This window comes from Phyllopteryx taeniolatus, chromosome 18 (genome assembly GCF_024500385.1).
Source record: "Phyllopteryx taeniolatus isolate TA_2022b chromosome 18, UOR_Ptae_1.2, whole genome shotgun sequence".
Taxonomy (NCBI): Eukaryota; Metazoa; Chordata; class Actinopteri; order Syngnathiformes; family Syngnathidae; genus Phyllopteryx; species Phyllopteryx taeniolatus.
The window spans coordinates 17,227,261-17,247,488 of record NC_084519.1 but is presented as its reverse complement, the minus strand read 5'-3'; the positions used below and the strand labels follow the sequence as shown (position 1 = coordinate 17,247,488).

The 20,228-nt window shown below is 43.9% G+C and overlaps 2 protein-coding genes across 6 annotated transcripts; one reads left to right on the top strand and one right to left on the bottom strand.

Moving 5' to 3' along the window:
• Positions 1-2,501: 2,501 nt before the first annotated feature.
• Positions 2,502-12,386, bottom strand: tmem200a (transmembrane protein 200A). Its single transcript, XM_061754466.1, has 5 exons — positions 11,840-12,386; positions 5,275-5,413; positions 4,313-4,539; positions 4,074-4,240; positions 2,502-3,905 (listed from the first exon to the last, which is right to left on the bottom strand). The coding sequence occupies exons 2-5, from the start codon at positions 5,403-5,405 to the stop codon at positions 2,901-2,903; spliced, it is 1,530 nt and encodes a 509-aa protein (XP_061610450.1). The 5' UTR covers positions 5,406-5,413; positions 11,840-12,386; the 3' UTR covers positions 2,502-2,900.
• Positions 9,487-20,105, top strand: tmem244 (transmembrane protein 244). 5 transcript variants are annotated; one of them, XM_061754473.1, is made up of 7 exons: positions 9,498-9,592; positions 16,553-16,712; positions 17,460-17,545; positions 17,628-17,704; positions 18,012-18,137; positions 18,939-18,983; positions 19,303-20,105. In XM_061754473.1, exons 2-7 carry the CDS (start codon positions 16,620-16,622, stop codon positions 19,314-19,316), a joined length of 441 nt encoding a protein of 146 aa, XP_061610457.1. In that variant the 5' UTR covers positions 9,498-9,592; positions 16,553-16,619; the 3' UTR covers positions 19,317-20,105. The 5 variants fall into 5 exon arrangements, with proteins under 5 accessions (XP_061610456.1, XP_061610453.1, XP_061610454.1 ...); XM_061754471.1 differs by having other exon boundaries at positions 9,499-9,592; positions 19,268-20,105; XM_061754472.1 differs by lacking the exon at positions 18,939-18,983 and having other exon boundaries at positions 9,487-9,592; positions 19,268-20,105.
• The last annotated feature ends 123 nt before the right edge of the window (positions 20,106-20,228 follow it).

The following is a 20,228-nucleotide window of genomic DNA, read 5'->3' as shown; positions in this document are numbered from 1 at the left end:
TGGAAGGGACTGAGCAGGTAAGGCGAGGAAGGTCGGGTTGAACAGGACAGGTTGGGTTGATCCGGTAGGGTGGGACAGGACAGATAGGGGTAGAAAGTTGTGATGAATGGTAAGATAAGACGGGTACTGGTAGGAAGTCAGGACAGAACAGTTAGGGTAGGACAAGTCGGGAGGCCCTCCGTCCTCAATTTCGTTCCTCAAAATTCTTCAGCATTTGATCTGAATCTCGAAAGAAAAAAAGAATTCCGTGCCTTGAAAGTGCTCCTAAATGACCACGGGCCACTCGTTAAGCACTACCTGATCGGATGACGCACTTTCAATACTTGAGAGCGCTCGGCTCATCGCGCATCCCGTCGCGTCGCGCAGCTGTTTGGCCACAAATAGTCGTCCGCCTCCGCTCTTCGCCGTTCGCTGCAACTTTTGCTGACGCGCCGAAGTCGTCGTGCCGTTTATTAGCGGATCCGCTCGTCAGCAGCCTCCCTCGCGCCGCAGCGATATACGCGACGGAAAGTGCGGTTATTATCTCGAGAGATGAAAGAGCAAAATCATCTCTGCCTTCTCTCTGGGGAGCTGCACCTCAGCGCTTCAAAGTCATTGATTTTCGATTGATGTTGGCTATTAATATGTGATCAAGTGTGACCGATTGAGCGGCCGCTGTCATCTGAAGGTCGAGCCACTTTACCGGACGCAACGTTAGGTGCACCTGCGCAATGCGAGCTGCACCATCGATCCACATTCACGCACATTGAATTACAGGATGTGACTTCCCAATTTTCTTTTTTTTGTTGTTGTCATTCTCAACTAACACTAACTTAAAAGTAGTCTGTCCCTCACTGTGCCGATGTTGGAGTAAGCACGAGACGTGACGACCGTCGCTCGTCTCCGTTTGCATTGTCGAGGTTTTTCTCTCTCCTCTCGGTTATCACTCAGCCCATCTGCGTTAACAATGACGCGCTTGGCAACCGTGACTGGAAGTAACCGGCGAGGTCTCCGTTCTTCCCAAGCGTCCACAGCGTTCAGCACTCAAAACTACTTCAATTGTCCACTCGGGACTGTATGTTCCTCCTCCAAGAGAGAGTCGCGGTTATTACCCGTTTCCGCGGTTACACCGACGACGGCGCATGTTTTTGTGCTTTCGTGTGTATTTTGAATTTTCACCTTCGTGAAAGTTTAAAATCACACCGAGCGGCAGAGCCGATTGCGATGATTAATGGTGACTCATTGAGACTTTCGGCGTAGAACAACGTTGAGGAACATCCGGGCAAGTTTGGCTTCGATGGAAAACTGTTTATTGGAAAGTAGGACATGGATGTATTCTTTCTTAAACTCTCATGGGTGTTTTTTTTTTTTTGTGCTTTGTCTTTATTAATTGTGCAAAACACACTTGGCTTAAAACGATGAAATGTTGTTGTCATATACAGTGGACCCGCAGGGGGCAGCGCAACGGGCCAGATTGTCAATAGTGAAAATCCACGGATAATTGACGACGATTATAACTGCATTGGGGGGGGGGAAATCAAATTAGTACTTCTTTTAAACTAAAACTTGTTGAATCAGCGGGAATAAACTGGCAATAAAAGAATGATTGGTTCTCCCTAAAATAAGGAAAAAAAAATTGAGGGGAAAAAATCAGCAACGAGGTGAAACCGGGGGTCCGCTGTAAAGTGATTCGGGAGGAGGGAATGACGGAATGATTCTGAACAGCCAAACAGATTTGTTCCCCGGGACCCTGCGAACGAGGCTGCTGACAAAAGACATTCAAGCAACAAAAGTGAACCTGCAGTTGCATGAAACTGCTCGACACCATCTGATAAACTAAAGTTGTCACAATCGTTACCCAAATTATGCGTTCGTTGCCAATCTGAGAAATTTGCGTTCTGATCTTTTCGTTAAGAATACAATGTGGACGTTTTCCCACAAATCATCTACGAATCTGTCTTCACAGGTTGTCGGGCTCTGGAATGAGGTCTGTGTCCAAATTGGCTTTTTGTTCCTACCTTGTGCGAGGGAAGAAAAATAAAAAGCACTTCCAATGTGACCTTGCTGAAATTACAGCGTGCCACTTTTTCTTTTTTTGTCTTTTTTTTTTAGTAATACTTCAGCAATCGCTGCTTTCAAAGCCTTTTATCAACCCAAAACTTTGTGCCCACACTCGATCGGTTGCCGTTTTCCAGCTTTTAGAGGTCATCTCGAATAGTCGAGCCATTTATTCACCTCTCGCAGAAGCAGGAAATGACAGTTTCCCCAAGTGTGTGTTCACGCAGCAGTTGCGGCTTCCCTCGTGAAGATAATTAGATGCGTGGTGACGTCAGCATGACAGCGATTATTGCTTACCACATAAACACGACACGCTTATTGTTTTAGTCACTCTCACACAAAACAAGATGGAATTTGGCTGCGTGCTTTGGATAGAGGAAAGTAGCACCATCTGTTGGACCAATGCAGAAATAAACAATTAAAAGTCAGTATTTTTCCAAATAAAATTTTTGACAAAGCATCGCTCGGGTTTATGTAAATTCATTTATGTACATTTACACAGCCGCTGCAGTTTCCTACATTCAAGTAATTGAATACGTGACGTCGGCCCGACAGCAAAAACTGCTTTTGACATAATCGGGGCGCGGCCGCCGAGTCTCTAGCGTTAGCAGGACACTTTTACGAGTACCGGCGTCGTTATCGGTGCATCCTAGTATCAGAGGTGCGACCAGGTTGGGAACGCTAGACACTTGAGAGCCCATTTGTTGCTGCCCTCGCACGCTTCTAATCATGTTAATGCGGGAACTCGCATCGGCTGCGCATAAGCGCACACCTTCCTGGTAGAAAGCCGCGTCAGTGGTGAAGTTGAGCCGGCAGCCGGCAAAATGTTTGCCCCAGAGTGCAGGGTACGCGCCCCAGACTTGTCAGAAGCGAGTCTCGGAGCTGCCCCGCTTCAGCGTCCCGCCGCTCAAGTCGTCGTGCTCAAAGCTGAGATTGTTGTGCGAGCGGGATATCATGAGCAGCTTGTCCCGCTTGCTGTAGTCCAGCCTGACGACGGCGGCCGGCTGCAGATGCGTCTGCGGCGTGGCCTCCGTGCCGCCGCCGCCGCCACCCTGCCGCTCGTCCCCCCGGTCCTCCAGCCGAGTGTAGCCCTTGATGCTGCGGCTACTGTTGCCGCGGTCCAGGCGGGGCCAGCTGGGGTGCTTGCGCTGTTCGCGGTGCAGGCTGAGCATGCTGGCCTGGCGCTCCAGGTCCAGAGATTTGGAGTGGCTGCCCAGCACGTGCAGGGCGGCGTTGGAGTCAAAGTCGGGTCTGGCCGCGCCGGGCGAAAGCCAGCAGCCGGAGGTAGAGGACAGCGCCAGGGAGGAAGAGGACATCGACGAAGACGAGGAGGAGGAGGAGGCGGAGTTGCTCCGCTGAAAACGCGGCGGTTTGGAGGCCTTGGCGACGGACGGCACCGGAGCCGCCAGGGACGGCGTGGCGCCCAGGGGTCGCGAACTCTCGTCATCCCTCCCGTGTCCTCTCTCCTCCTCCGTGATGGCCTCCATCTCCGGCTCGTCGATAACGCAGTTGTTGAGTTTGATGACGGGCAGCGTGAACGCCGAGATGGAAGACGACACGATGCAGCGCGCACGGTGCCCTCCCGTCTCGGCGTCCGCCGCCTCAGACGGCGCCCGGTCCTTGTACAGCGGCGCCAGCAGCCCCGCGAAGCTGCACGCCGACCCGGCCCGCTCCCGCCGCCCGCGAGCTTCCTCGTCCCCCAGCAGCGCCTCCTCCTCGGCGGACGCGCCGCGCGCCCCGCCGGCCCGAGGGGAGACGGCGACGAGGCCTCGGATCGGATAGTTGTGCTCCGGGTGATGCTTCTGCTCCTTCTGGCGGAGGCGGTGGATGTCGATGACCGTGGAGTACATGTCTCGCATGTGGATGATCTACAACACACCACAAACGGTCCTCAAACTTCCACTTTTCACCACCATTCAAAGCATGAAGCAAAATTTCATTCTTCAATTTGCTTTGGAAAGCCATTAAAGCATTTATTCGATATCCGTCTTAACAAATTGAAGATTTTTTTAAATTTTTTTTTATGGGGTGCCCACCTTTGTTTCTCTGTCTCTATTCTCATGAAGAATGGCGTTTGCGCAGATGAAGATGAAAATCCCGATGCCCATGGTGAAGGGCCCGACCATCTTCATCCTCTCGGAGTGCCGATGGCGCTCCAGGAACCGTGTCAGAGCGCCCCCCGCTGGCCGCCCGGAGGGCCGATCTGCGTGCGGGGAAACGAGACTGTCTCAAACAATTGAACTTTGCCAACAAAAAGCTTCCATTTTCATATTACCTTCGACCTTTTTACTTGTACTGGCGTTCTTCAAGGCCCTCTCCGCCGCCTTGGATCCTCCTCCACCAGGCGGGCTTTGGCCTGAGGATTGCGGCCAGTAGCCCAGGGTGGCCATCGCGATCCCTGCAGCCAGGATGAGCAGGCCCAGGAGGAGGAAGAACCCCGAGGCCGAGTAGAGCCGCAAACGGCCGCGCACCACCACCACGTCAGTGCGCCGCTTTCGTTTTCTGTGGGAATAATACGCAAGTCCAGTGAACCCTGTTTATCGCAGTTCCAGAACCCCCCACCTTAGGTGAAAATCTGCGATATAGAGAACATATTAAAAAGCTTTTTTAACCGTTTGACCTCTCTCAGACACATCAAACACCTTTTACATTTTTGAAACACTTTTTTAAAGTGCAAAGCGTGCTTGCTTCAAGCAGTTTTTAACTCCTACTTGAAGTATACAGTAAAACTGACACACAAAAGAAAATTAAATATTGTATACTTAAACCCCAAAAAAGATCAAATAAACCATATAAAGTTGGCTAACGAAAGTCCACTAGCCTAATGCTAACGTATAATGTGAAATGCCATAGCTGACTAACGGAAATTAGCGTAGATGTAATGGTCAAGTGTTGCCCTCGTCAGACTTTTTTCGTTATTTGCTGAAAAGCTCACCTGCTGTTTTGTGTACAGGCTAAAGTCATGTCTAAAATATTGTGCTGGCGTCATCTTGGTGTCAAAGAACTTTGTGAGAGTGAGGTTCGGAGCTTCGTCTAATCAGGCCGTAGCCTTGTCCAATAGAAAAACTTTGCCTATCCCCAGCGAATAGCAAGGGTTGACAGTAATTGTAAATCTAAAACTGCAAAAACCCACAAAAAGAAAGATCACTTAAAAGCCCGCGATGTAGCAGGGGCAACACTGTAGATGTGCAAATCCAGCCTAAATGTGCACCGCCGTAACGCTGGAAGACATCTGACCTCGGAGCTCCCTCCTGGGCGCCGCAGGCCGAGCCCGGAGACGAAGCCGGCACGGGCCGGTGCTGAGAGCGCGCCGAATCCTGCCGCTTTAGCTTGGCCAAGCCCGTCAGCACGCCCGCTGCCGCCGTCATACTTCAACCTGCACGCACAACAGAAGAAAAAGCACAAATTAGGTGAGATTAGCACACAAAAAGCTCGTGTTGCTACCACCCAAAGAGGGTCACTCATCCAACATTTTTTACTACCTAGCTGAAAATTTGTTTTGCGTTTTTAACAAACTAACCAACTAACTTATTATGTTTTCATAACACATTCTTTTCAATTGAATTAATGAAATAGCCAGCGAGCTTGCTAAATTAATACATTTGTAGCCTTAATCCGCGTTCACTTTTGGTAATGAAATAGCCAATTAACTAGCTAATGTAATCTTTTTCAAATATATTTTCACTTTCTTTAAGGAAATGACCTTTTAGTTGGCAAACCATATTTTTTTTTGCCCAGATTTGCTAACGAAATAGCAATTAGCAAATTATTTTTCGCACAATTTTTTTGGAAACCTTTTCCGAAACAGCCAACTGCACAGCTAGCTTGCTGACCTAACTGACGTTCACTTTTGTAAATGAAATGGCCACCTAGTTGGCTAACCTATTAGGTTTTTTTTTTGTAAAGATTTGTTATTGTTGTTAACGAAACATCCATCTAGCGAGCTAACTAAACACATTTCTCTCACATTTTCTTCACTTTTGTCAACAGAATAGCCAGTTAGCTATTCCCGCTTTAAACAAAATTGACATCCGGTTAGCTAACTTTATAACTTTATCTTGTTGCACAGATTTTTTTTCACTTTTGTTTACAAAATAAAAAAAAATGTGTGGGCGCCGAACACCTCTCACAGTTTTCTTTTTTCTTTCAATTTTGGTGCCAAGTATGGGCCAAAAGTATATATTTTTATTTTCTTCAATTTCGATAGTTACAACGCGCGCATACACACGTAGAGTTTTATGAACAGCTGGCGACCCAATACGTGGGAATTATTTTCCGGTCGACACTGTTGTTATTGTTTACATATCGACTGCGGTCTCAACGCGACAGTCCTGTGAGTCATCGCCAGCTGGCCTCATGTCCACGAATAGCCACGCCAAGCTTAAAACAAACAGCGCATCTATTTTTAGGAGCCTTCATTTGCCTTTAAATGCGTGTTTAATCTGATATGGCATAAACATTAGCATTGTGCCTTTGAAGCGCGAGGGAGATTATAGTGACCCGGCAGCCATTTTGGCTCCCGTGCAGGGTTTATCGTTGAGAGAACGCATGACCTTCATCTGTGTATTTAAAAAAAATAAATAATAAATATTTTTTTAATGATAGTCTCGCTGAGCTCTTTTTAATCTGCCTCTTTAATGTAATTAGTCTACTTTTCAAACCATTAATTTCAGATTGGAAAAATGAGAGAGCGGTTTATGTTAAACTCATTTTCATTTTGGGCCACATGGTAGTTTGGTTTCCCTCAGAGGACTGTCAAAATCATAAAAATGTGGAATCACGTCATTTTATTAAATACATCCACCATTACCCCTGCATTTGTGTGTTTGCATATATATTTATTTTTCCAAGGAAAATAGTGGCAAGAACCATCTTAGAAGAAGGGATTTGGGGACAAGAAAAGCTTGCAAAACCAATTCAAGTGAAGGCAGATTTTCTGCCAAATGAAAAGAACAAATGTATTTAGCCAAAAACATCAAATATCACTTTATTTGCCCTTCTGCCCAGGGACTCATCAACAATTGAGACATAGTTTGTTGGGATAAAAGGTTTTTCGAGCATAAAGTCATGTTTTTTTTTAAGATAAAGTTGTGCTATTGTGACAAAGTCAAAGTTTAACAAAGGAAGAGTCCTATTTAAACAAGTCAATTTCAAAAATACAACTTTATTCTTTTAAAGTTCCTGTAAAGTGACACTAAATCTTTTGTTCCTTCAAAAAAAAAAGGATTTGAGATTTATGTGGTGAAATGCCACAATTATATCAGAGCTTTTAATTAGACCAAAGATAAAATAGGAAGAAATTGGAAAGACAAATGACTGTAAATTTTTTTTTACAGACCCACTTGCTATGGCGCGTGGATCCCAGTTTGAGAACCCCTGATTTAGACCAGAACCACATGGGGGGAGAGGGGGAGATTTACCCCCCGGGCCTTGAATTTTACACCGCGCTACAGGAACAGCGCACGCATCTCCTCCTCCAATTTTGATTGTGTGCCCCCCCCCCCCCCCCCCCCCCACCATGTCAGTCATCCTGTCGGCGCGTTTAACCACAGATGGTGAATCACACGAGGAGTTTTCACTGGCGCCCCTCTTACGCTGCCATGTTCTGCTCTCCAAGTGTGCGTCAAGCAGGAAAGCTTTCAAGAGCAAGCGAGCGGGAGGAGCAAGGGAGAGATTTGGTTTCTTTACCGAGTAGGATGGCGGAGGAGAGCGCTCGAGACACGATACGACGGTTAATCTCGCTCGCAGCACATTTGTCCATTCAGGCGACGATTATTGCGCAGAGCGACGATGGCCGCTTGGGCGTGCGTCACAATTCGTGAAGAGAAGAAGCTAGAAGAGCACGAAAACGTTTCATAGAAAAAAAGAAAATATGAATTAATTTTTTTTTTTAAAGATTTGTCAAAACATTTATGCATTATATTTTATTTCATTTTTTTTCATTTTTTTGTTTTTCCCTGTATTGGAATATTAATCTTTTTGTATTTTAAATCTTTGTTTTTTAAAAATATTTTGCTATTATTTTATTATAATATTCCTTCCCTAATATTAATGTACCTTTATTATATTTTTATCATTTCCTTGTCTAATATTTCTGTATTTTCATATTTCTATTTTACATGTAATATTTTTCTAATATTTGTGTCTGTTTTTGTTTTATCCTTGTCCCAATATTCAGATATTTCTCATCTAATATTTGTGTATTATATGGGGCAAATTTTTTTGTTTTCAAATTTTTTTATTAATTTTTTTTCTGTTTTTGTCATATTTTGGTGAGCCCTCAATGATAAACGACCGTAATGGCCATAAGCGCTTCCCTCTGCAAACTACTACACTGACTTTAGTAAGACATTATTAAACATTCTTTGGACTTGTTGACCGACGTCACATGACGCAGCGGCACGTCGCCTGCTGCTGCTGCTGCTGCTAGGTGACGCGTTTCCATGGCAACTGCCAGCTGTGAGCGCAGGTATGCTATTAACATTGTGACACTGTACGCAGGAAGAGGGGATGCGACATCTTGGTGTTCTCGCTGAGAACAATGAGGAAGTATGATGCTAACCTATTTTTCATTTCGGATTCGTTGTTTTTTTGGGGTTTTTTTTTCATTTTGAAGTTTTTGTGTTATTACAAAGGTATTACACAAACAATACAAAAATATGACAAATGACAAATACACATACATTGGAATAAAATTATATAAAAAATGCAAATATTTGAATTGGACAAAAACAAAATTAGAAAATGGAAACATTGGAAAATGTTAAATATTCCATGAAAAATACACATTGGGGAGAAAGAAATGTCGAATTATATTTGTCAATATATTCGATTTTCTTTTTTGTCTTTTTTTTTTTTTTTAGTTGTGCCAGTTATTGGCGAAAAATTATTTGAAATTCAATTTTATATATCACAAAAACCTGCCATTTGAACAGGGGTGTGTAAACTTTTAATATCCACTGTAACTACCTGAATTTATACATGTTTCTCTTTTGTCCACAAAAATCTCACTAGCTTGTTAAATTAATAGTTTCTTAGATTGTTTTGCACTTCTGTTAACGAAATAGCCAACTTGTCGTTAGCTAATTATTTTTTCGCACTACTTTTGTCACTTCTTACAACAACAACAAAAATAGCTACATAACTATACATTTTTCCCTTTTGTCAACGAAATATCGCACTAGCTTGCTAATTAATATTGTTTCCTATTGATTTTTTTTCCACTTTTGTTGATGAACTAGCCAACCTGCTGGCTAGCTAGCTAATTAGATCCCCCCCCCCGCTTTTTAACAAAATAGCCAACTAGCTACCTAATTTTATAAATGTTTCACTTTTGTTGACAAAATATCTCACTAGCTTGCTGAACGAATATATTCCGCACACATTCCTTGACTTAAATAGCCAACTTACGAGCTACCGTGACACATTTTGACTTTGCACCCGTTTGCATCACAGCCCTTCGCCAAAGCTCCAAAAAGCATCCGTTTGAAGGCTCCCCAGTCAAAAGAGTTGGAAAGTGGCCACGAATCTTCTTCCTCCAGTCTCCCGCTCCAGGGTGAGTCACCCGTCACTTTCTTTTTAACCCCGCGGCCTCGGAATCATCTTCTTTTTTTTTTTTCCTAAATAAAATCATTCTCCTCGTTACGTTGATAATGCATGCGAACGTCTGACATGTTTACACTGTGACTCAGTCCGTGTCTTTTTGCCTCAAATGAATCATCGCATGCACACACAGCTGGCTTGACTGTGCGTGTGCGTGTTCGTTCCAGCAGGGATTACTCACTCCGTCTTCAGTCACCCACACTCATCTTGAGACACACACACACAAATGGTTGAGTGAATGACACAAAAGTTTTTTTGTCATTTTCAAATCATCATTGAATTCATCTTTAAAGTCCCTGCTAAGTGAAGATGAATGTCTTGAGAATTTGACACACGGCAGAGAAGAGCCACATTTGAATGAATCAATCAAAACGTCATTAAGTAGAAAAAAATGTGGCCTCAAGATCAGGAGAAATCAAGCCGTTGTCTCCGCTCTCAACCGCGGTGGGCGTGTCCGCTGAACGTGCTGAAACCACGCCCCGCTTAACTGTCACCTGTCAGTCAAATATCACTTTTATGATCTGAAAAATGGTTGCTATTTGCTCTAGCATCTGTCTTTTGCCTACGATATAACTACAAGCGCTAATTCCATGAAAGTCATCCCGGAGGACACGACGTCCGCGATTTCCAAAAACAATTTGAAACGTGGACTCGTCAGACCACCGTCCACGTTTCTACTTTGCGCCGGTGGATCTTAGATGAGCTCTGGCTGTTTCGCTTTGCATGGTAGAGTTTTAACTCGCATTGGTAGGCGTAGCGACCGACTGTTAACTGATGAGGGTTTTCTGAAGTGTTCCTGAGCCCACGCGCAGACAAGATCCTGCACACGATGATGCCGCTTTTGAATGCGGTGCCGCCTGAGGGGTCGAAGGTCACGGGCACTTAATGTTGCTTTTTGGCTTTGCCGCTTACGTGCTGCGACTTCTGCAGATTCTCTGAATCTTTTGATGATATTAAGGACTGTAGATGACGAAATCCTTCAATTCCTCGCAAATGTTGCTTTGCCAATGATTGTATTCTGTTTTTAGGTATGTTTTACCCAAAGTTCAGCTTCACTGGAATTGGGGTTTGTATAACCCTTTAAGCATGGGCTATGTGAACACACATGGTGGGGCAAAATGGAGACAGACAATATAACAATACCCACAGGCAAATATTCTTTATCCTCTTTGAAGAACAACTCATAGTACTGCATCTTACTGAGTTGTGACCGTCTCAATGTTCAGTATCTCCGTATGACAATATTATACTGCCCCCAGGTGGCCGAGGCACGAGCACCATAAGGAGCAGCACAATGACCATTGAATTGAAGCAAAAAAAAAAAAAAAGGTGGCAAAAACTGTTCAATGCTTTCATGATGTCATTACTGTATGTTTTTATTAAGAACAGTATTATAGCATGGAACTTATTAAAAACACATTACAAAAATTTGGAAGGCTGCATTAAAGTATGAATTAATGAGAATTCAATTTATGACAAATCAAATGTACAAATCTAAGTAGTTGTTTCCATTTTATTATTTTTTTTAATACACCTCATATGCGGATGACCTGGCCCATTGAAAAATTCCCATATGTTGCCCAGCTCGCTTTGGTTCCACCGAGCCGAAACAACGGACAAGCACGCGGCGCACTTCATCTCCGAAAGTAGTAGTACTGCATCCATATTTCATACACTGTTCTTCAATATTGGATGGAAGACTAAAAGCCTATTAATTATTTCTCAGTGCTTGTTGGCAATATTCACCCATCTCGTTAGGAAAGGGGCCACTTCATTAGGTACCCCGGATCCAATGCAGATGTGCTCTGTTTTGATTAACAGGTGTTCATTGAATGTGTTCGTTCATTCCTGAGCTGCTCCGAATATAGCGGAAGCACAAAAAGCCCCGACTTAGAAACTATAAAGGACGTCAAGCAGGGTCCGATTGTTGCCCTCCTAAATTTGGACAAGCTGCGTTTTTAAGTCCCATTTTAACTTGCTTAAAGAATCTGCAAAGCGAAGTGACAAATGTGTTTCTAAATCTGTTACCGACGTTTGAGGATAATTGCAGCACTGAAGTTAGTCATTTGTCCGTCTATGGCGTTTGGCGTTTGTTAGCGTTCCAAATATTCCGGGACTCTTGATAGTGTCAATGTTTTGCTCACCCAAATTGTGTTCGGGTGCTTTATTATTATTATTATTATTATTATTATTATCTTACCTTCAAATTAGACTGCCGTTAGTAAATCCATGTTGCCCCGTGAAAGCTGCACCACACTTTGTCAGCATGCATGCAAAGTCAACTCTTTATTTTGTTGCCTTTTCTTGTCCCAAAGCTGCACTTTTTTTTTTTTACGACTTCATCTCGTGCGCGCTCCCAAACAAAAGCCTCCCCCTTCTTTTCTTGTTCTTCTTGTTTCAATGTGCCAAGTCCCCCAAACCGGGCGGCGTGGTCCCCACACGAGATCCGCGTCGGTTTCGGCGTTGAGACGCTCCACGAGCCGCAAACGTGACGTCCTCCTCGGCCAGCGCGCTGCGTAAAAACTCCCCGACGTCCGCCGCTCCAAAATGTCCACCCAAACTGTTGCGTTCAGGGTCCGGGGATGAGTCACGAAAAGGAATTGTCATTTTTGAAATTCAAACCTCCGAAGCCTCCTTGTCTTTGAATTCTTCTTCTTTTTCTCCTTCTTATTCCTCGTCGTGCTCTTCTTGCGGTTCCTCCAAAGCGCTTCCGTGCGCGTGAACGTGTGTGAAAAATAAAAAATAAAAAAAATGTGTGTGCGTGCGTCAAACCGAGGGGGAGGGGCTCGGTTTAGGTCGTTCGGAGGTAAATTGATCCTTAACCGCACCGCACGTTCCCGCACAGTCAAATTGCGATTAATTGTTAAGTGAAATGGTAATTTATACATGCATATTACATTATAAAATAGAAATAGAAATTACAATTAATTGGGGTACTGATGATGAAAAATAAGATCTTTCTTAAACTTGAACGTTCCTTCTGAAAATGTTGATTTGCCTAGCAACAAGTGAGCCAATCAAACACATTGTTCGGATGAATAACACACACACACACACACACACACAAATACTACCCGAATAATAATTAGACATTTTATTAATTTTCTATGTTACAACGAAGACATTGGCAATTTGTTTCTGTCAATGTTGATTTGCCTTGCAACCAGCCAATGACACACGAGATAAGCGCTGCAATTAATTGTAGTCGGTGAATTGTCTAAAAAAAAAAAAAATGTTTTTGTTCTATAATCGGTTACTACAAGGATAATCTAAACAATTATAAATGTACTAATAATAACTGTACAAGTCATACATTTTCCAACATGGCAGTTAATTACAAATCGGTTGATTTGTAACGCATTACTGCAGCCTACAGGAGCGGGGTGGAACAACAGCCAACACAATTTAGGACTTCAATTGCTTAGCTGTCATTTTGTTTTGTACTTTTGATTTGAGCAGAACAAACATCCAACCAATCAAACGTTTTATGTCTGGCCTCTCTTGAGTGTTCTTGTTTATACATTTTCTTTCAGATTGGCCTGGAGATGTAATCTCTTTTTTTTTTTTTTTTTTTTCCCCTCCCAGCAAAATCGTTACAGATGTCGGCATGCGGCTCATTTCCTGTGTTTACATGGGAACGAGGTCCGGATACTGTTTATATTAGCGCGAGACGTGTTTGTACGCACGGATGGACAACCCTGACCTTGGCATAACAACGGACGCGCACGTCTGACTGCTAAAAATAACTCGGGGGGAGACCACACACACAACGGCTACGACGCGGTTGAGTAGCCGTGCTCTTTACATTCTCTGAAGCGGGGTTCGCGCATAGCGATTTTTAACATTTAACCCATTTTTAAAATGTAAAAGAGCCCCAGCGCAGCACACCACAATACCATACAGTAACAGTGTCTCTTGTAGTACCAAGACTGACCTGTGAGGGGCAGCAGAGCGCAAAGGAGAAACTACGCTAACCGTTGCCGTTGCAAACTCTCCCCTTTGTCGTTTCTCTCATGGTGAATGACTTGCGATAAACGGCTGTCGTCCGTTGCCTTGGCAATGGCATTCGCTACGGTTTTGCGATCGTAAATATGGATCATTTTTATCAAGAATCAAAGCACATCGTAATTGAGCGCACATCGTTACGCAAGAGCCGAGAGCGCGCCAGCACCGACGGTGTTGGAAAAAAAAAAAACGAGAATGTGACTGAATGGAAAAGTTGACAGGCGAGGGCCTGCGCCGTGACGGAGGCGGCGCATTCAAGAGCCGCTCAGTGTCACACTGACATCCCGTCAAATTGCCAACGTACAAGACAATTATCTGCCTTTGCCTTTCACACAGAACCCAGCCAAGGCAGAAGATTGCTCTAACATATATCGGTCTTTTAAACAATACATTTAGGGACCTTGGAGACTTTGCACAGGGTGCCCTTAAGGCCAGAACGTAGACCTCGGCCGAGGCTCAATGCGACCCTTAAGGTGAAATCGTATGCTGCCATCTCAGTCCTGTAGGCGCCGCGCCATCTGGATCTGGTGGGTCGCTGCTCCACTTGACCCCCGATGCAAGCAGACTGTCACAGCAAAAAGTTGTTTCTGTTTGCATTCGGACACATTTTATTTGTAAACTCTCTCCCAGTTGTGTAGTTTTTGCACTATTCCGAGGAGGTTATGCGCATTACCATTTCATTCTTTTTTTATAGTACAATTGAATCTTTCTTGCTGTATAAATATTTTTTTTTTTTCAAAAATCATGCTTTTATAAAGAGGCTAATGCTTCATTCTGATTAACACTGTTCATTCAACAAAATGTGATTTTTTTTTTTGTGCTTGTAGTTTACTGGACTGCATCATACTGACAATCCTATGTAATATTCCACTTGCCTTCTTTATCTACATCATCCGAATATTAGCGACATTAACATATATGTGAGTTTATATATATGCACTCACACTCATAAATAAATTCTCTGTTTGGCGCTTGTGGGCAAAGAATTTCATTCATATTTGATTTGCTGTGTGTGCTCATCATCTGCCGTCTTGTCTCCTCCCTCTGGCTTTGCATAAAGTTGAATGAATTACGATGCATCGTGTCTCGCACACACACACACGTGCGCATCATGTGAATCACCCTGATTGGCTATTAGTTAGTGAATTAGTACACGAGACAAGTAACAGGAGTAACTGCAGCAAACAAGCGGCAAAGAAAAAGGCATGATCTAGCACGTGTAAATCAAGCCTAGCTTAACGTTGCTCTTTACTTCGGTTTGTTCCCAGTGGTATTATCAATGTGTTGAGAAATGTTAGTATGGATGCATTATATTTCTTAAAACCCTGACTGTGGATTGTATGACAATGAGTTGTCGGCCATGTTCACTGTATAGCATTGGTTAACCTGGCAGAAGGTGTTAAAAAAGGTGATTATTGTAGGTTGCGTGTTTAATGTTACTCACCAAGGAAAACTTAATTATGCCTCATTTACAGTCACAAGAGCTGTGGGAGCGCCGGCCGTTTAAATCTGTTTCGGCGCTAACTTAATAAAACAGGTCACTGTGATTGTATTTAAAAAAGAAAACACTGGCGGTTACTAAGGTCGATTTAATAATTCATAACACATCTTGAAATGTTGTTCTTAAACCAGTAGACGTCACATAATGGTACGTGAAGAAATGTCAAACAGGGCAGTGAGTGAAGGACAAATTCTTGATGGCCTCCGCGATGCTCACGCTGGGCACCCTTCGCCCTTCACCCTGCACTCCGTCACCATGGTTACGCAAATGCAGGTTACCGTGGCAGCCGCATCCAAAACCTCCTCCACGGCACAGAGGCAAGCATCGCTATTTGCTCCAAATGCAGATGATCTCACCTCGCTACTAGTGCGCGGAATTGTCTTACTGGCGAGGGCGAACGAGCGCGTGGATGGCAAAGGCTGTGGAAGCGATGCGCATGTGCATGTTGCCGTAGCAAGGCTTTGCTGCCACCTGCTGGTCACGTAGTAGAATACATGAACGATGAAGCTCACACAAGGGGACATTTGCACTAGCATAACAGAAAAGGTGGCGAGTTTTTTTGGGGCACCACAAAAGCTTGAGTATTTATTAGATAGCCTTGATGTCCAGTTTCAGTATGTACTTTATGTACTTAAGTATGCGCTTGCTAGCCCTTCGTACTCACTAGTAAGACAATTCAGCGCGCTAGTAGAACGACTGTGTTTTAAGAGTAACATTTTTCCACTAATCCCTTCCACTACTTCCGCCGAGTTGTTTTTTTGTGTGTTTGTTTGTTTGTTTTGCTTTGACTTGCGAGTTTGGCCTATTGTGAAGAATTCTTTAACGAAGAAAAAAAGAGGCTACAAGGTGTTTATTGTCACTCTCAGTTGAAGTTTACTGTCAAACTATCAACATAAAACAAAAGAAAATGACACTTTGTGTATTGAAAGCAGCTGTAACTTGACCGTGGAATGTCCGCTAGTTAATGCTGATATACGATATAAAACGCCATAGATGGGCTAACAAATACCATCAGTCTCTCAGTGTTATAGCGCTTTACGGAAATGGTGCAGTAGCACATGTAGACAAGCAATATAGCAATACCCACAGGCATATATTCTTTATCCTCTGCAAAAAAAAGGACACATTTTACTGCAGTTTACTGTGAAGTTTTGAACATCGCCATACGTATCCATGCCTTTGTATTTGTATTACACCGCCTCCTGAATGCACAATAGTCATGATGTGCAAACTGTTGCATTCTCTGAGGAAAAAGGAAAGAGTGTTGGCGTGAATATAAAAGTGGACAAGTGTACGCGGGGCAAAATCCCTCTTGGGATTTTCCTCAGACTTAATCCAGTTTTGAATAATCCACCCACCTCTCTCTCTCTCTCGCTCTCTCTCTCTCGCTCTCTCTCTTCCATCCAGACACAAACAAAACACATGTAGGTCGAAGGCGCTCTCTCGCTCGCTCTCTCCGGGGCCACGGCCATTCATGTTGTTGGACTACTGCTGTCGATGTTGTGGATTCACGCTCATCAAGCGCCATGGAGCCGTCTCGCTCAAGACCACGCCCAGTGACACCTGGGTAAGCGCCACGTAAAAAAAGACAACCCATAACATTGTCTTATTGCGTTTTATTGATAGCACACAGTGACAAGTGACTTTTGAGTTTTTCCTTGCCCGGTCGGGGGTTTTAGATCGACATCGGGATGTCGCCGATCTTTGTCAACTGCTGGCCTGCGATGCCCTTTGAGACTTTTGCGATTTAGCACTAGACAAACGAACTTGACGAGTAGCCGTTGGCAATGACCTAATGGCAGCAAATTGTAAAAATGGAGTACGTGAAGAGATCATTTGGAACGTAGGGCTCGCTAATGGTAAGACGAGTCGGCTCAGGAGATGGAAAAGGAGCAAGGGGGTTAGCGGATGTGTTTAGCAGTCGCTAAGTGAATTAGCGCAGGCTCAGCAGTCGCTACGCTTTCGGACGAGCACAAAACACACAAGCGGTGGACTGGCCTCCATTAAAATAGACCTTTTAGCTTCATGCTAATGGAAAGTCACTAAAAACTGTCAGCGACGTATACTGACGTGCAGAACAATTTCATGTTCTTCCATGAGATGGCAGAAAGTACATTTAACTTGCCATTCAGACAACAGAATAATCGCTTTGTGTTCGACTAAGTTGAATTGAGACAAAAATCATCATTATTTCAGTGTAATGTGACACTTACTGTCACATTTATGCTGACGCGGATGCACAACGCGCTGTAAAGTAAAGTCGTGAATGTTTAGCAGTGGGGGAACAATCTGTCACCTTGACCTTTCTCCTCAGGTGGTCCTGCAGAACCTGCTGATGTGCACGGTCTGCTTCTACTCTCTCTACTACTTGGCGGTGAGCCTCTGCATCGGCCTGCTCAGGTACGCGAACGACCGCGGTCAGCTCGGACCGAGAACTGCAGCGGTGCTAAGTTGTGTGTGTGAACTTGTTGCGTGCGTGCAGGGTTCATGAGATCAACAGTCTGTTGGCTCCGTTTGATTACACCACGCAACCGTCATGGCAGAACCCCAAATACCTGGGTGAGTAAGTAGTGTTTTCTCCGGAGAACGCTAAGAGCGCCAGCCTCATGCAGACGTGCAACAAAAGTGGCCTGTCAGATGTGGCGGTTTTAAAGACCGTGTCCGTGAGAATCGCCTATTTCACACAAAGATACAGTGAACAACCCTGTGCCCTCGGGCGCATTCGGAACGCGTCCCGCGCGATGAACGGGGGTTCACTGTACGACGAAATCGTTGCAACACAACATCCGCCGTTTTGAAAGAGCGAGAATCGTTTCTTTCACGCGGAGACGTTGCAAAAGTGTCTCGTCCGCCCGTGTCTCCGTAGTGGGCGTCATCTCCACGGAGGTGACCTACGCTCTGGGAGGGCTGGTGTTCGCCTGGATCGTGGAAGAGTGGGTGTGGGACTACGCCATCACCGTCACGCTGCTGCATGTGGCCACGACTGTAGCCGGTGAACGCACGCACACGCATACGCAGGATTCGGCCGGTTATGTAACAGGATACAAGCAGCCGTACGCACCATCAATGAAATCACGTACGAATGCAGAGAGACGCTGTTGCCGAAGAAAGACAGGAATTCTTTCTCAGATGCGTAATGTAACACTCGCAGACATCATCGCATAGCAATCTCAATATTATATTTGTGTACAAATGATAAAGGCCCTTTGTTTACATTGGCGATGTGTCGACTGCAAAGCAGAACTGGCTTACGCACGTCTACGGTAAAGTAAACATCATTTCCCATAGCCTACTGTCGCTAGTTAAAACGAATTGAAATCCCAAGTGCAGAATGTGAGGATGGTGACTCCAAGTGGACAAAAATAATACCCGCGCGTCATGTGCACATTTTGTATTGGTATTATGCATAAAGCTTTCAAATGTATAATAATAATAATAATATAAATATACGGGGGTTCCGGAACGTGAACCCCGCGATAAACGAGAGACTAGCGTATGACATTGTAATTAGATGTAATGATTCAAATTAAAAAGACGTTCAAAACTAAAATTGTTTGATCCAATTGAATTATAAGCTCCAATTTCTTTTCGTAGTATTTTATTACCAACCGATAGAAAGTACAACATGCAAACTGTGGCAACTCACAACATCCCCTGCGGATGATAAATGACTTATCACTTTACATTATAAAGGATGCTAGTGAACACAATCCATATTTCCGAATTTATTTGAGTCGCTGGACAATTTGGACAAGTTGTATTTTGAAAGCAGGCTTTCCTGTTATTTGTGCAGTGATGTCAGATTTCCCCTCAACCGAGCACTGGTGGATCGCACTGGGTGAGAATGAGAAGTCCTTCTGTTTTATGCTTCCTTATGTTACTCCAAATCTACGATCTTACGCTTCGTTTACGCTATTCCTGACTTCTTCTTTAGCGAAGAGATGCCTTCCCGTGTAGACAATTTTTAAAAACCGGCAGACATTCCAGTAGGGCATGATTGTTTTGACCCCCCCCCCCCCCCTGTATTGACTGTATAATGTTTGTGTTTGTGTATTTTAACTATGTAAAGCACTTTGGGAGTGGATTTGCGTATTGATTTCAGTGGACTTCCCTGCTGTGCAGGCTCAGGCCTGGTGATGATGATATTCGGAGGACAGGTCCTAGCCTATAAACTCTTCCGGAGCAACTTCGTCTACCCGGCCGAGCTGCAGAACTTCTGATGCATCGCAGCGGAGCAAAGCATTGTCCAACATTGAATGTCAGATAGTATTCCCTCTTGTACAAATGACCCAGTACTTAAAAAAAAAAAAAAAATCTGTACAGCTTTATTGATTTTGTATTGTTTCTTAAAGTGCATCGTTTTAGGTGGTGGTATATCTACATTGTATATTATATTTGGCAGCACGGTGCATTAATGGTGAGCACGTCTACATCACAGTTCTGTGCTTGTGTGTTCCCTCATGTGTAGACTTTGCATATTCTCCCATGTTTGCGTGGGTTTTCACCAGGTAATCTAGTTTTATTTGAACAAACAAAAACAAAACATGCATGTTAGGTTACTGTAAGCGAGGACTAATATTGATAAATGTGAATGCTTGTTTGTCTTTATGTGCCCTGCGATTGGCTGGCGACCAGTCCACAGTGTAGCCGATGAGGACAAGAAAATGTATGGATGGATACTATATTCGGATTCATATGTTTCTAAGACAGAAAATAAATTATATGGCCATAAAGTGACAATAGTCTATGTTGGTTTATCTTTAATTAATTTGAATGTATTATACCTTTTACTCTTCAAGCGGAATTAGTGTAGTGTGTGGCTTCACTTATTATTATTATTATTTTTTTTTAAATGAGGAAATCTCATCTTGATCACGTTGAGTGCACCGTGACGTCATCAGCGTTGCACACGTTCGTGTAGAACAAGACTTATTGTACATTAAAGAAAATTGCACAATGACACCTGACTGTTGCTTTCTCACCCAAATAATGAGAATATTTTTGAAACGTATACAAAATGTCAACGCTCATTTGAGTCGAGAGTCAACACGCTCCATTTATGTTTGCGGGCAGGTCACGTGCC

What these genes read in the sequence shown, in the direction of transcription:
- tmem244 (XM_061754469.1), top strand. Translation starts at nt 16,620, where the DNA reads ATGTTGTTGGACTACTGCTGTCGATGTTGTGGATTCACGCTCATCAAG. An exon ending in CTCTGCATCGGCCTGCTCAG is followed by an intron (nt 17,546 to 17,627) that starts GTACGCGAACGA and finishes GCGTGCGTGCAG; the next exon opens with GGTTCATGAGATCAACAGTC. An exon ending in GCAGAACCCCAAATACCTGG is followed by an intron (nt 17,705 to 18,011) that starts GTGAGTAAGTAG and finishes GTGTCTCCGTAG; the next exon opens with TGGGCGTCATCTCCACGGAG.
- tmem200a (XM_061754466.1), bottom strand. Translation starts at nt 5,405, where the DNA reads ATGACGGCGGCAGCGGGCGTGCTGACGGGCTTGGCCAAGCTAAAGCGG. An exon ending in GCCCAGGAGGGAGCTCCGAG is followed by an intron (nt 4,540 to 5,274) that starts GTCAGATGTCTT and finishes TTATTCCCACAG; the next exon opens with AAAACGAAAGCGGCGCACTG. An exon ending in ATAGAGACAGAGAAACAAAG is followed by an intron (nt 3,906 to 4,073) that starts GTGGGCACCCCA and finishes GGTGTGTTGTAG; the next exon opens with ATCATCCACATGCGAGACAT.